Below are 15,721 nucleotides of genomic sequence, written 5' to 3'. Positions count from 1 at the left end.
ATTGTTTACTTGGGAAAAAATGGAAATTGATGAAATATATTTTTTTTTATAGTATTAACTGATTGATCAAGGTCAAAATGTAAATTTGATTAAATCTTAATAGGTTTTGTCTTTCATGTTTTTGTTTTAATTTTTTTCATACATAAATTCTTTAAAAAATGTTATTTTATTCAAATACATTAAATATTACAAAATTATTAAATAAAAACTAATTTTAAAATTTAAATAATTGGTACTAAATTGATAATTGATTGAATATTAATTTAAAAAATATTTATTAATAATAAAAATTAATTTATATATTAATAATTTTTTTACTTTCTAAAATAATATATAATTTTAATAATTTTTTATCTTTAAAATTAATTTTTATTTAATCATTTTGTAATAGTGAATGTTTAATATAATTTATTACATAGGTTTTTAACAATAGTAGAGCATTCGTTGATGTTAATGGTAAACAAAAATGTAAGAAAATAATATTTATAAGTTAAGATGATTTTTTTGTTATTGAGTAGGTTATTTTATTTTATTTACCTTTTTTTTTCTTGTTACCTTGCTGCGCGGATCCTCTTGACATTTTTATCTGTTACCAAGAGAGAGAAAAATGTAACTAACCAATTTATTTAATTTCTTAGGCATTAGCATGTGAGGAATAAAAGAGTTCATGTAAATATTTAAAGATCTTCATACTCCATAACTCAACTTTAAATGCTACTCAATTATATTGAGTTTGAATTTTATTTATATTAGGTCAAATACAAGTCAAACTCACTCAATTCTCACTCACTTCTATAAATTGGATGATTAGTTTGATATAAGTGACACAAAATTCAATTTAGAACCTACTTGCATGTATGTTAGGACACATTGACATATTTAAAAAAATAATTAATTTTTGTCAAGATTTTATTTATTTTAATTAGGTTGATATAATTACAACTTTTAACAATTTTTTTTTAAATTGATCCAATTGACCCAACTTAATTGAATCTAACTTACTCTTTAATATTAACCTCACTAATTTCCAAAATCCATCAAAAAGGAAGAAGAGTGATATGATGAAAGAAGTCGCGACTTCATCGACTATTGTCCAAATAATTCTCTCATCTTAATCAACCAAAATATCAACTCTAACCTTTAGCTAGGTCGTGAAGGTTTCTTCGCCTAATTTACCTCGTCCCTAGTTGCCAAATACAAGCGACTTGCCTTACCCAAGTTTATAGTTGGAGGAGATGGAGTTAAGAACATGTCAAGGCTCGCATTTCTCTTCTCTAATGGAAAATGGATAAAATTGAGAAGGGTGAAGTGGATTTCAAGACTGAGAATGTCGAGTTTATCGCAACCGATCTTGAAGGCTGCACACATAAGGGTTTAAATACAAAAATATATTAGAATATGAAGAAGACAACACAATCACAAATGATTGATAAGTCAAAAATATTAATTACTCTAATTTAATAATTTAAATATAAGAACTAAAGGTTCTCTATGAAAAAATTAAATAAAAATTCTCTCAAAGAAGGTAAACTTAAATTTCAAATAAGTCTAAAACTTATGACAAAATGTTAACAAGTCATGTGTATATTATAAATTAATAGTACTATATTAATTTCTTATTTAATATCAAATAATTATTTAATTAATATAAAAATAATAAACGTTTCAAATAAAATTTACAATTAGAGAAACATGGAAATAAATATCTAACACAAAATACATCATTTTTATTATATCATCATTTTTTCTTCATAGCTTTTTATCATGTCACAATATACGCATTCATCATCTCACCTAGACATACCATTCACCAAAAGGCCTTTCAAAAACATAACAAACTAAATTATCCCTAAAATTCAATCGATATACATAACACAGGTAAACACCGAGAAAAAAACAAGTAGAAAATTGAGAAAAAATTACTTCAAAATAAGAATTGATTTAAATTATTCTAAGCAAAACTTTCTTAAATTTTAGAAGAAAAAAAAAAGAAAGTATAGTTAGAAAAAAAATTCAGAGAAATAATAAAATTTGTAAAATAAATTATTAAATAGCTAAATTATAATTTACACATGTATTATATTAACATGTTTTTTTATTAGTTCATTAAAAAAAGATAGCTTGTCTTATTTACGCTTCTAGTTTTTTTCCCCTAAAATATGTTTTTTTTAATGAAAATTTTCATGTTAGGCATCACTATGCAACTTGACATCTCTGCTAGGCTGACATCTCAAGTAACAACAATCATCTGCCATCACATGAAAAAAGTATTATTAAAAAAAGGAAAAAGAAAGAAAATACAAAAATATGGGGGGACTAGACCAAAACCCACATGTTAACAAAAACGATACATAGGTAGACTATACCTATTCATAAAGAATTCTAAGAACAGACTAGATGGAAGTCTATTATACCAATGAAATGATTGTCTATGAATGAACCCTAAATTAGCCAACTTATCAGCACATGCATTTCCCTCACGAAAAAATATGAGTAACCCTAAACCTGATTGTCTTACAGAAATTAAGACAAGTATTCCATCGATTACGAAGCATCCACGGAATAGTAGTCCTAGCAGTAAACGCAGCACAAACCAAGACAGAATCACATTCAAGCCAAACATTAGTAAGTCGCATCTTTTGAGCTTTCTCCATAACATGTATAACTCCATAAAACTCAGCAACCAAAGCAGTTTGAACTTCAAGAAACCCTGAAAAAGCACCAATAAATTCTCCCATACTCCCACGAAAAATACCTCCACAAGTAGCAAGACCAGGATACCCCCTAGCAGCCCCATCAGTGTTAATTTTAACCCAGCCTGGTGAAGGAAGTTCCCATCTAACTGGAAGAGGATGAAGAACTTTCCCACTACGAGTCTTAATACCAAAAAACTTAATCACGTTGAAATCCAACATATCATTCTTCATTGAAGCTTTAGACGAATTTCCCACTAGACGAGTTAAATCTTTAATTACCGAAATAGCCTTAGAAACCTCAATCTTGTCCTGAAATCTAGCATAATTCCTCATACGCCATATCATCCATATAGAAAAGGTTGTCACAGCAAGTTTAATCAATTTAACCAAATGACTACCATCACTCTTAATAAAAGAAAGAAGATCATCCTTATTAGAGAAATGAGAAGTAAGAAAAATCTGTCGAACCCAACTCCAAATATGTAATGCATTAGAACATTCAAAAAATAGATGTTGAATAGATTCTTCATGCTTTTCACAAAGCGTACACATAGAACATATATGCAAACCCTTATTCTGAATATGCAGATCTGTAGGAAGTCTCCCATGAAAATTTTTCCAGAGTACTAAAGTTTTGGAAGGCGGAATAGATGAAGACCAAATGAACTTACCCCAACCACCTGAAACTCCTGGTTCCAAGAAAAAAGTCCTAGCCGATTTAAGAGTGAAACGACCAGACTCATCTAGAATCCAATTAGGAATATCTTGTTCCTCTCTAACCATGATATGATTAAAAAAATGCGGCATCTGCTGTAAAGATAAGGGAATATTCCAATCATAACCTGACCAAAATTGAGAGACTGTATCCGGAATGTTAGCCCCATCAGATAACCCTGCAATATTTGCTAAAGAAGTAGTAGAACACCATTTATCATTCCAGAAATTAATAAAAGAACCTGTACCAACAGTCCAAGAAGTATAATCAAGTATGATAGAATAAAATTGTTTAATTCCAAGCCAAAGAGAGGAGGATCTATAAACCATTCTAAACTCGTATTTTGATTTAAGAACTCTGGCTTTCAAGAGTAAAGACCAAGGTTTGTTGCTATAAGCGAAGTTCCAAGCAAGCTTAAGAAGATATGAATTATTTTCATGATGAAGATTAATAATATTCAAGCCTCCATCCTCAAGAGGTGAACAAATTTTCGCCCAATTAACAGTAGCGATACCTTTTTTCATAATATCACCAGTCCAAATAAAATTCCGGCACCACTGCTCAACTTGCTTAATAAGAGAAACAGACCATTTATACATATTAAAACTATAAGCTAGAAATCCAGTAATCACTGTATTGACCAGCTGGATCCGACCCATCATGCTAAGAGATTTACCTTTCCAAGATGCTAGCTTCAATTTGACTTTATCAGCCAAAGGTTGAAGAAATCGACACTTTGGAGCACCAACAAAGATACACACTCCTAAATAATTGAAAGGCAAACAACCATGACTACAAGAAAGAATATTTTGAATTTTGGTGACAAATCTTGGAGAATTATCCATGGTGAAGAAACTACTTTTAGAGTTATTAATATATTGACCAGAAAAATCACCATATGTTTTAAGAAAAGTACTCAAATTTCGAAGAGACTTAATATCCCCCTACAGAAAATAAAAATGTCATCAGCATACAAAATATGAGAGGGAGTGAGATAACCTTTCGGACTAGCCATATTTAAAATCTTCTTATCATTCACAAGCTTAGAAATACCTCTACTAAGAACTTCCTCTGCAAGACAAAAAAGTAAAGGAGACAATGGATCACCTTGTCTTACACCTCGACTGCAGGGAAAAAAACCCACCAAACTACCACTTATTCTGATAGAAAGCATAGCTGAACGGAGAATTGTACTAATCCAACTGACAAACGAGGGGTGAAAACCAAAGCGTTTCAAAACTAATAATAAGAACTTCCAACTCAGAGTGTCAAAAGTTTTATGAATATCAACTTTGTAAGCCACATTACCTCCTCTAACCTTTTTAGAAAGCATATTAATAGCCTCAGAAGCAATACCAATGCAATCCTAAATCTGTCTACCCTGCACAAACCCATATTGATTAGGAGAAATGATTCTAGCAGCCACAAGAGCAAGCCTATCCGCCAGTATCTTGGAAATAATTTTAAATTTGAAATTAGCAACAGCAATTGGCCTGTAATCTTTAATGGAATCAGCACCCTGAATCTTAGGAATAAGAGATACCACATTACTGTTCATTCCAGGGAGAACCCAATTTTGTTTAAAAAATTGTTGAACAGCATTACAAACATCTGTCCCAATAATTTCGCAGCAAGAATGATAGAAAACACCACCAAAACCATCAGGACCATGAGCACTATTACCGTTAAGATGAAAAATCGCATTCTTGATTTCAGAAAAATCAGGACATTTAATCAACATCATATTCTCCTCAGAGGAAACCATAGGAGGAATATAAGTACCAATAAAATCTTCCATATTATCAGCATTCAGAACATTAGAAATAGACTTAGCATAAAGATTTTTATAAAAGTCCAAAATATGATCCTCAATGATTTTAGGATCCTCCGTAACCTCATTATCAATCCGTAGACGATGAATCCCACTAGAATTATTTCTCCTTTTGACCACAACATGGAAAAAAGCTGTATTTCGATCTCCATCCTTGAACCATAACATCTTAGCCCTTTCTTTCCAAAACAAATATTGACAGTGAAGAGCATGATCAAGCTCCTCCTTAGCAATCTTTTCTTGACAAAGAAGCCCATCACTATCAGACAAACTAGCAGTCTCTAAGTTTTTTTGAATACCAAGGAGGATACCCTGCTTAAGAAGAACTGCATTGTGAACATTACCAAAAGAATTTTTATTCCAGTCCCGGAGCTCAAGTTTCAACCTTTTTAACTTATGTTACAAGATAAACATAGGACAACCAACAACCTTATTAGCCCAAGAATCATGAATAAGCTTCATACACGAAGTTTCCTGAAGCCACATAGAAAAGAAACGAAAATTGCTAACCTTCCGCAAAGAATTACTAGCAAGACTAGCAAGAATAGGGGAATGATCAGAACAATTTTTAACAAGAACTTGATAAGTACAAGAATCCCATTCATCTAGACACACTCCATTACATAAAGCCCTATCCAGTCTTCTGTGAATTCTATGCAACCCTCTCATTCCGTTACACCAAGTATAACAAGATTCAGTAAAAGGCATACAAGAAAGATCATTAGTATTAATCCAATCCAGGAATTCATTACAAGAAACCTGATTAGGAGCCACTCCCCCTTTACAGTCATCCGCCGAGAGCACAGCATTAAAATCTCCCAGAATACACCAAGGCCCCGTGAAGAAACTAAGATCCCTCCACAAAAATCGTCTAGACAAGTATGTGTTAGCACCATAAACACCTGCAAAGCTAAAACTTTTATCCTGCCAAAGACAAGTTACAGAGATAAATTGATCATTAACCAAGAAATTTTGGACAAGATTAGGAACCGACAAACACCAAAGCTTAGCAACTTTATTAACAACAGGAGACGTAGCCACCAAATGCATATTGACAGATTTGAAAAAGGACGTTAGTGTACGGCATCATGGGTTCGGCAAGAAAAACCAGAAGAGGTTTATGTAGGTTAAGTAAACTAAGCAACATCTCCACAGTTTTGTAGTTTCCCAATCCTCTGACATTCCAAAAAAAAGAAGAGACCTTCATTGCGACGTTGTAGAGAGAACTGCCTTAGCAGTTTTCCTGGATTTACCAGTCCCCTTAGGTGGTCTCCCTGGTTTTCTTTTAGTGCGAACTGTTTCCTAAAATATGTTTAACAACAAATTTATGTAAAAATCAAATATAATATTTTTAAATTTCATCATGAATACATAGTATTAAAAATATTATCATTATTATTTAAATATTGTTCTGTAAAAAAATGTAAAACTTGTCCACCAAAATATTACGTTGCCTATTTTTATTTTATTCTTTATCTTACATTATAATTAAAATAATAACTATTCACTATCTATTATTGATTTTTTAATTTAATTTAATATTTATATATATATATATTAATATATTTTTTTTTACCGATTGCTATTACTCATGAAATTTTTTTATTTTAAAAGATAAAAAAATAGTTAATATACATACAGACATGTAAAATTAATTATTTTTATAAAAAATTTCTGTTAAATTTTATTTTAATACTTTTTGTTATGAATGAATATGTTAACATTTAACTAAGACTAAATATTAGAAATTAATTTCAAATATGAATTTCATCTTAAAATTTTCAATACATGATATAATTTTTTTATACTTTTAATTTAATGGAACTGTTTAAGAGTTACAAACAGTCCCACACAAACCTACACTAAACAATTTAATTGGACTTTTTTATATTTTTTCAAACTTATATTTTTAATAATTTAATTCTTTTATTTTAATTTCTTTAATAACTAAATGTAAAATATATTATAATATAATTTTTTGCCGTAAATATAAAATATAACTTACATGTTTAAAAATATTGCATATTATTGATTTTAGTTATATAAAATAAACCTGTATTAAGTATAAAGCACAAGTTAAAATACTATATTATATCCTGAAATAACTATTTTTTATTTATAATTCATTTAAAAAATATTTAATAATTTTAAAAAATATCATGAAAGAATATAATATAAACTCTAAACCCTAAAGTCTTAAAGATATAAACCGTTGACAAGATAAAGTACCGAGAAAAAGATAAAGATAGAGTGGTTTAGGATGGTTAAAACATAATTTTTTGAACTAATTATTGAAATTAAAGTTATATTTTAAAATCATTAAAACAAATTAAATATTTAATATATGAAATCTGAATAAAATATTTAGGTCATATAACCTTTCAAAATCATCATAAAAATGCGCTATTATTAAAGAATATATGTATAAGAATTAAAATAATATATATATATAATATAAATATTTATGAAAAATAATTTATAAAAAATTAGAATTGATGAAAACTATAATAGTAACGAGTATAACAGTATTAATAGAAGAAAAAAAAACAGTTTATTTCAAAACAGAAAGACACCTATGATTCAATATACATTACTAAGATTTAAAAAACATAAAAATTATAAACCATATAGTAATATAATATTTTGAACATTTGATTATTAAAAATATTTATTGAAATTTATAATATAGAAATATTTTTTTAATGTTTTTAAAAATATAGAAAAAAAAATTGAACATTATTTTATTTAAAAATTTGATTGTAAAAATATTTAGTCTAACTGAATTAGTTATGATGATTTAGAGACGTAGTATACGGTTACACGGTGGCTGAAGATGTACGTGAATAAAAGGTAAGCAAAAGAAGTTTTGTTTTGAAGAATTTTGGAGAGAAAGATAAGTTTGTAAAAGATGAAATAATATCTATAATAACTATGATAAGTTGAAAATGTAGTTGGAATGAGAATGAATTAATTCTGGAATGATAAATCTTGAATTAGAATGATGTTTGGTTAGAATAAATTTATTCGCGGGTAGGAGTATTTGGGTAAAGTTGGAGGGTCAGAGAAAAGATGGTATAAGAAGGAAGCTGATCTCTGATTCTGAGAGTCACAGTGAGAAGCGAGCAAAAAAGCACAAGAAACAACGTGACCCCACCCCTTCTCCTTCTTATAAATGCACACTCTCTAACAAACCAAATACCTCTACCACTTGCGATCCAAGATCAAACCCTAATATACACATACACACACTTTCTCTCTTGGAATCCCAAATTTTTTTATCACCTTCTCCTCGATCATCTCTCAGACACACGCACTGAGATTGATTGAGATTGAGATTGAGATTAACCCTAACACATACTCACACACACTGTTTCTTTCGATTGGGATTCCGATTCCAATTCAAATGACTATGACTGGTGCCTCTCCCAATCATTCTCCTAAGCCTGGAGTCTCCTCGCCCTGGAGTCAGATTGTGGCTGCTGCTGCGCCTCCTTCCTCTCCGCCACTGCCGGTAGACTCTGCCTTGATCAATTTTGCCCCGGCTGACGATTTTGACAACGGCGGTGGAAACAATGTCAATACCGGGAAGAGGCCTGCGTGGAATAAGCCCTCCAATGGTGCATCTTCTTCCGTCATGGATGCAGATTCCTGGCCTGCACTGTCGGAATCCGCCCGTGCGACGGCGGTAAAATCGCCCTCGCCTTTGGAATTGGACAAGGGTTCCGTGGATGCGATGTCTACGCCATCATTGCAGGTTTTTTTTTTTTTCATCCATCTTTTCTTTCCAATTTTGTATTATTAAACTAAAAAAAAAATACAAAATATGTGGACAGTGTAGTTTATTAATTTTTTGTAGTAATATTCAGTCCTGTCTGGTGTTTGTTGTCTTCTCTCTATATTGTACTAACTGAAAAATAATGCAGTGCATATTTGTTTTTATTATTAGAATTTAGATCAAGATTGTTGCAGGTGATTGTAAATTGGATCTATCTTTTAGTTTGTCTGGAATGTGGATTATTGAGAGTGCATTGCTATTGTAGGGTTCTGGAAGTGTGGTTTCTTCACCGCATAGGCAAGATAGGGATAATGCAAGTGGGAACAACACTGCGCAGACTCATCAGAAGTCTTTTAATAAACGAGGTAATTTCGGCCCTTCTTCTAATGGAGGTCACCTTCCTCCACAAACTTCGGGGCCTCAAGGGCCTATGGCTCCTGCTGTGTCCCACAACTATAATTCTTCACCAAAAGAGCATCAACCACGAGCTGGATTTGTGTCTAATGATCATCCGCAACAACGGAATTCTTTTAGACACCGGAATGGTGGTGGTCCTCATCAGCGTGGAGATGGTCACCATCATAACTACGGGGGTAGGCGTGATCATGACCGTGGAAATCAGGACTGGAGTAATCACCGTAATTTTAATGGTAGAGACAACTATATGTCTCCAAGATTTGTTCCTAGGTTTATTAGGCCTCCACCACCTCCTAATATTGCTCAATTATATCCACCACTACCTCCAATGCGACCTCCTTATGGTTCTATTGGGTATCCTCCTGGTACGTGATGTATATAAAGAAGGTTAAGATGATCTTTTATTGTTATGGACAAGGTCTGATAATTGTTTGCCTTTGCAGAAATACCTCCTCAGATGGTATATGTTCCACCCCCACCCTTGGAATCAATGAGAGGTGTCCCATTTGTCTCTCCAATACCACCTAATGCAATGTTTTTTCAACCTACAGATAATCTTTTGCACACTAAGATTGTCAACCAGATTGATTACTATTTTAGGTGTTGCTTATGCTTTGATTAATCACTATTCTGATTTTGTTTTGTGATTTTAAACTGCTTTAGAAAGTTGACCACATATTTACCACAAATTGTCTCTTTCAGCAATGATAATTTAGTTAAAGATATATACTTGAGGCGGAACATGGATGACCAGGGATGGGTTCCTATAAATTTAATATCAAACTTCAAGAAGGTAAGTTGGTTTGATGTTATTTGGATGCCTGATTTTTTTGTATGTGAAGTTGGTTTTATAACTGATTAATAATACAATGCTGCATTTTAACTTCTACATAACTAAACTAATTTATCTGTTGGAGGATTAAATGGTTTTTTTATTATTATATAAATTTACCTGAAACTTTCTGTTGTATTATTGTTTGGGTGCTTTCTATATTGAATAATGATTGATGACATATGGGGTCCAATTTATCCTATATTTTACTGTTCTTTCTGTAAGCTTCGCGGGATGACAAACAGTTGTAGCATATGTTTTTTGGTTTATTGAGTTATAACAAAAAATGTCTGAGGGAAGTGTGAATTTACTCTTAAGATTAGGATTTGTATTGAAATTAAGGTATTACGAACAGGTGCATGGTAAGTGTTGTGCTACTGTCAGAATGGACCAAAATGTAAGGAATGATGGTTGATACATGAATTATGCACCACTGTTGTTAGACTAAAAAGGGTTGGATACAAACCTCACTGATGATCCTTTTGATTTTCTGTTATTTGTCTCAAGAGGTTTTTAGTTGATTTTTTTTTAACTATACACTATGACAGTGATGATGATAGCTAACTGTAGTGTGATCCCTGTAATAACGGATATAGGGGGGTCGTTTTGAGTAATATTCCATGGTATACACACATACCAAGTGTGAATGTGGTGGTGCACAATTTGCTTTATGATTTGTGATGTGACTTGAATGAACCAAGTTTTGCTATACTCAATTTTACCATCTTATTTTTAAGGAATCCTATATTCATGTTTCTTGATGGTGTTATGTTGTTGTACAAACCCTGATTAATCAGATTAAAATTAAACTATTAACTTGTTTATTTGAGTGACTAATAATGTGTATAGAGGTTGGTCTTGCCTGAATTTTCTTGATTTTGATTTTTACTGACATAGGTAAAATGGAAATAGATGACTAAATGGTGTCCTTAGATGTTTGCTTATTGTATGTGATTTTTGGAATCACTTCTAAAGCTGATTATTATATGTAGGGTAGTCTGTTAGAGTTTTCCATATTTTTTTCTTCTCATGATTTCAGTCAGTATTCTTCTACTGTGGACATGTAGATGAAGTATTGTTCATCATTAGATGACTAGTTTTTTTATGTTGTAGGTGAAGTATTTGACTGAAAATATCCAGACTGTGATAGATGCTGTTCGAGCTTCATCTGTTGTTGAAATTCAGGTATTTTTGTCAAACTTGCATTGTATCTCCCTATTTTAAAATTTAAGTAAACCGGATACTCAGATTATATCTGTTTGTTAAATCTCTTTATTTTAATTTATTCTTCTGGGATTATAGGGTGACAAAGTAAGAAAAAGAAATGATTGGAGGAGATGGATCATGCCTCCTGCTCAGCTTCCTAATTCTAGAGGTTCTCAAACCATTGGACAGCTGGCAGAACAAGTCCAAAACATTACTCTGGAAACAACTAACAATGATGATGCTGGGGTATTAGATGTTTCACAGAATAGACCCTTCGGGGACTTGAATGGTCAATATCTGCTTTCCACTGGCGAGAGTACTGGACAAGTTGGCATTCAAGTTTCAGACCATTCTATTTCTGCCAGAAATTAGAGCTGCATCCGTTCTTTAAAACATTTTTTGATGAATATTCTTCAGAGGGAGGCAGGAAGCAGGGATCAGGTCTCAATTTTTACATATCGCACAGTGGGACATGATTTCTCATGAGGTATCTAGGAAAACATGATTGAGAAATGGGAAGAAAATACCTTTTTATAAAACCGAAAAAAAACACCAAATGGTAAAAATGGCCCTCAAAAGGCACATTTATATTTTTGTGTTTTGGAGCTAGTAGCATTACTCTTGTGATTACTTGTTTATATGGGGTGTAATGTTCCTACTCCAATGGTGGGATGGTAGTTTACTTTAACATGGGGATTATTTTTTGTTTTTATTCCCCTGAATTCCCCTCGGCTGCATTTTTAAATTCTTTGGGGTTCATCTTCTCACCTGGTTTAGGAGCATTATATGTGAGATCAATGGGTGTTGAACGAGTTTGATAGCTACTAGTTGACTCAGTGAAGGGGAAGATGGCTTTCTGCTGGACTGACTGAGCTTGTTCCGCAACTGCTTTACTCAATCATTGTATGATGCCCTTTGCTATTTCCCCTTCACATCATATTTGGAAATGACTACATTTTTTTTTTCTTAGTTTTATTTCATTCAGACTCTTACTAGCCATAAATTTGCCCCTGTCGGGTGATTTAAACTTATATTTTTTGCAGCTGTATGAGGTTGGAATCTTGTCAAATTTAGACTTTTGCCCTTCATCCAACTTGTCTTCGTTATTTCATAGCCCTGCCTGTTCTAACATCGTGTATTCATGTCTTCACTTTTTCTTTTATACTTTCGTTTTCAAATAATTATTAGCAAGTGATTGTTTTCGAGTTGATTTGTTATACATTCACATGTTTAAATAGTTTTATAATTACAGAAAAAAAAATATTTATGTTTTTATACGTTAGATATTGTGTTTCAATGATAGCATCAAATTATTTTACACCACATATAGCCCTTTTTTTCTCTATTACTAAATGAAGAGAAGAAATGTAAATTTTTGAATTTAGTTTGTAAAATATTTATCAAATACAAATTAGCTGAGTTGTTATTTATTAAGCGAGTTTTGTATGTGAAGTTTTTTACTCCTCTAACTTGTATGTAAAAGTCTTTTTTCGCTAAATGAATTTATATGATTTGCATTTGTGCGAAGTTCTCATTCTGTGATTCAAAATTATATTTTATAATATATTGGTTTTCATATTATTCTTAGTGAATATTTGAAATTAAATTTTAGTTTTATATGATGAGAACTCCACTTTCAACAATTTTAGAAATTAAATTAATTTCACGTTTTTCAGCTCTATAGTCTCTATATCATGTGTTTTATTTTTGCGAATAGATTTAGAGAAGATGGAAATTATTGGAAATAATTGTATTTAAAAATACTAGAGAGATAAATGTCATTTGTTAAAAGTGAATGTTCATTTAAAATGTGAAGAAATTTGAATTTGAATATCGTTAAAGCAAAACTGTCAATCTTAAAATTTAAAGTAAGAGTGTTATTTTGCACTGTCTCAAACGAGATAGGTGTAATTTCTCCCATTGATTGTAATAATATTCAGAGAATAAAAGTGAGACCATACATCTATTATAAAGTATTAAATTGCATTTATAATTCATGTCTCACTCACATTCATGAACTAGACCCTTATTTGGTATGTAATACTTGATATTTTAGTTGAAATAAATTTTGAATAGATAAAAATGTATGAATAAGTTATAAACGTTTTTTCTTTATTTCTTCAGAAATCATATTAGATTATATAATCGAGATAGTAAAGTGAAAATCAAGTTAAAGTCATTAAATTTTTTATTTGGTTAAGTAGTTTATTATTTATTAAGAATTCAATTTGGGGTGTTTTGAGAAAGGAAGATGATATTGGTATAGAATTTGATAATTGGGATTTACTAGAAGTTTAGTTAGATTTCTGGAAATATATAAAAGAAGATTTACTATTAGGCACGCTACCTCCAACTTAGAGGAATGTGTAAAATTACTTGTTTTTAAAATTGGAAATAAAGTAGCTAACTGGTAAAAGTAACTCAGCATATATTTCAACAATACAACAAATCTCATTCATGTCTTTAAACCACATAATATAACATTACAAACCGAAACTACTATTAATAATTTTATTTTCTTAAAAATATAGGGACACCAAGTGTCCTTTTTCCACCAGTTCGCTATTAAGATACGATTCTCTTCATGAAGTAGACACATCATGCCTTATTTGCTTGACTATTTTTACTATCACTCTATTAGTAAGTCATGTAAAATACATTATTTTCGGATGAACTCAAATTTTGTTTACCTTCTCTTCTTTTAGGTAACTAGTTTGGCTTATATTGATAAATTATCACATGTGAAATTTGGATTTTTAGATTTTTTTTTTCAATTATGTATTGTAAACTGGTTTTATTTTTAGTTGATGTAGAATTTATTATATCTCTCACACGTTGATGTATATATATCTCAAACGTGAAACTAAATATTTGTAGATGGTTCGATTATAGTCCGAAAATGAATGACACAATGGGTCTAACAAATCTTACTATGATAGATTTTGATACCATATTAAAAAATGTGTTTAACAACTCGTGCTCACAAAACCAGCTTTGTAATTTCTCCCACTTATATATTATGATTTGGTTAGATCTCTAGTTAATGTGAAATTTTCAACATTTGACATGTTCGGGGTACTCCATGCAAAAAGATAAACACTTACTTGAATAATGGACTCTACCTCTATAAATATGTCATAACTTAGATCATTGTTGATATAAGTATATCTATATTGTTGATATAACTCACGTGGTATTTTTTTCTCAATTGATTATGTTTTATAAGTGTTGAAGATTGGTGGAATTTCATTTTTTAAAATAGAACAGCGAGTGATCTTCAAATTTTTTGTATAACATTTTCAAACAATTATTTTTTCTTTGACTAAGATGATTTTCCCATTTCATTTAAGGAAAATATCATGCAATGTAGTGACTTCTATTAGCAAATATGAAATCAATATTATTTTGCTACCAAAGATTTACCAAAAGTAGTGAGATGATTGACATATCTATTGTATATATACCCTATCTTCTATATAACCAAACAAAATGTATGAGATAATTATGTTATGAAGGATTTTTAATTTTTTAAATATTGACTAGTATGAGATGTCGATAAAACTTCTTTGATGCAAAAGAACAATTTTTACTAGTCAATTTGTTAGTAGTAAAAATATTTTTGGTAAAAAAAATGTGTTGAGTCTTAAATAACCTCAATATTTTGAGATGAATTAGTTTATTCTATCCCTAGAAACTCTCGTTATTATATTTATAACTCCTATAATCCTTCATTTATTGGTTTTAGCTTTAAACTATAATATATTTGATGAATTCTTCATTGTTAGTTTGGATTGAAGGTGGAGAGTGATATTATCATAGAGAATATTCTTATATAAGACTATCTAAGACTTTTGTACTCCAAATCTCTTGTTATCTTTTTCGATACATTTTTTCATCGTATGACTATAATTTATGTAAGATCTATAATATTCTCTTAACATGTAATTATTTCTTGTAATATTAAGTATTTTATTATATGGTCTTTTAATGTCACTAATAAAAAAACATAAAATTTTAAAATTCATACTTTCTAATGAACCATACAATTTTTTTTTTTAAATAATGTTCTCTCCATTGTTGTTATTTTTGTAATTATCTATTTTGATTTTGAGTGGCATGCTTTATTAATTTGAATTTTGAAGAAAAATAGTTCTTGGTGAATTGGAATTAGTGTGTGTGAAAAAAAATATGATAATAGTAAATAAATACATGTTAAAATTAATTTAAAATATTTCCTTCAGTATATTTA

At 30.5% G+C, this 15,721-nt stretch overlaps 1 protein-coding gene across 1 annotated transcript; it reads left to right on the top strand.

Moving 5' to 3' along the window:
• Positions 1–8,237: 8,237 nt before the first annotated feature.
• Positions 8,238–12,560, top strand: LOC137808499 (la-related protein 1C). Its single transcript, XM_068609639.1, has 6 exons — positions 8,238–8,996; positions 9,283–9,799; positions 9,878–10,034; positions 10,137–10,227; positions 11,380–11,451; positions 11,569–12,560. Exons 1-6 carry the CDS (start codon positions 8,646–8,648, stop codon positions 11,842–11,844), a joined length of 1,464 nt encoding a protein of 487 aa, XP_068465740.1. The 5' UTR covers positions 8,238–8,645; the 3' UTR covers positions 11,845–12,560.
• The last annotated feature ends 3,161 nt before the right edge of the window (positions 12,561–15,721 follow it).

Source organism: Phaseolus vulgaris, chromosome 3 (genome assembly GCF_051622355.1).
Source record: "Phaseolus vulgaris cultivar YP4 chromosome 3, ASM5162235v1, whole genome shotgun sequence".
Classification (NCBI taxonomy): Eukaryota; Viridiplantae; Streptophyta; class Magnoliopsida; order Fabales; family Fabaceae; genus Phaseolus; species Phaseolus vulgaris.
This window is presented reverse-complemented; position numbering and strand designations above follow the sequence as displayed.

What these genes read in the sequence shown, in the direction of transcription:
- LOC137808499 (XM_068609639.1), top strand. Translation starts at nt 8,646, where the DNA reads ATGACTATGACTGGTGCCTCTCCCAATCATTCTCCTAAGCCTGGAGTC. An exon ending in TAATATCAAACTTCAAGAAG is followed by an intron (nt 10,228 to 11,379) that starts GTAAGTTGGTTT and finishes TTTATGTTGTAG; the next exon opens with GTGAAGTATTTGACTGAAAA. An exon ending in CATCTGTTGTTGAAATTCAG is followed by an intron (nt 11,452 to 11,568) that starts GTATTTTTGTCA and finishes CTGGGATTATAG; the next exon opens with GGTGACAAAGTAAGAAAAAG.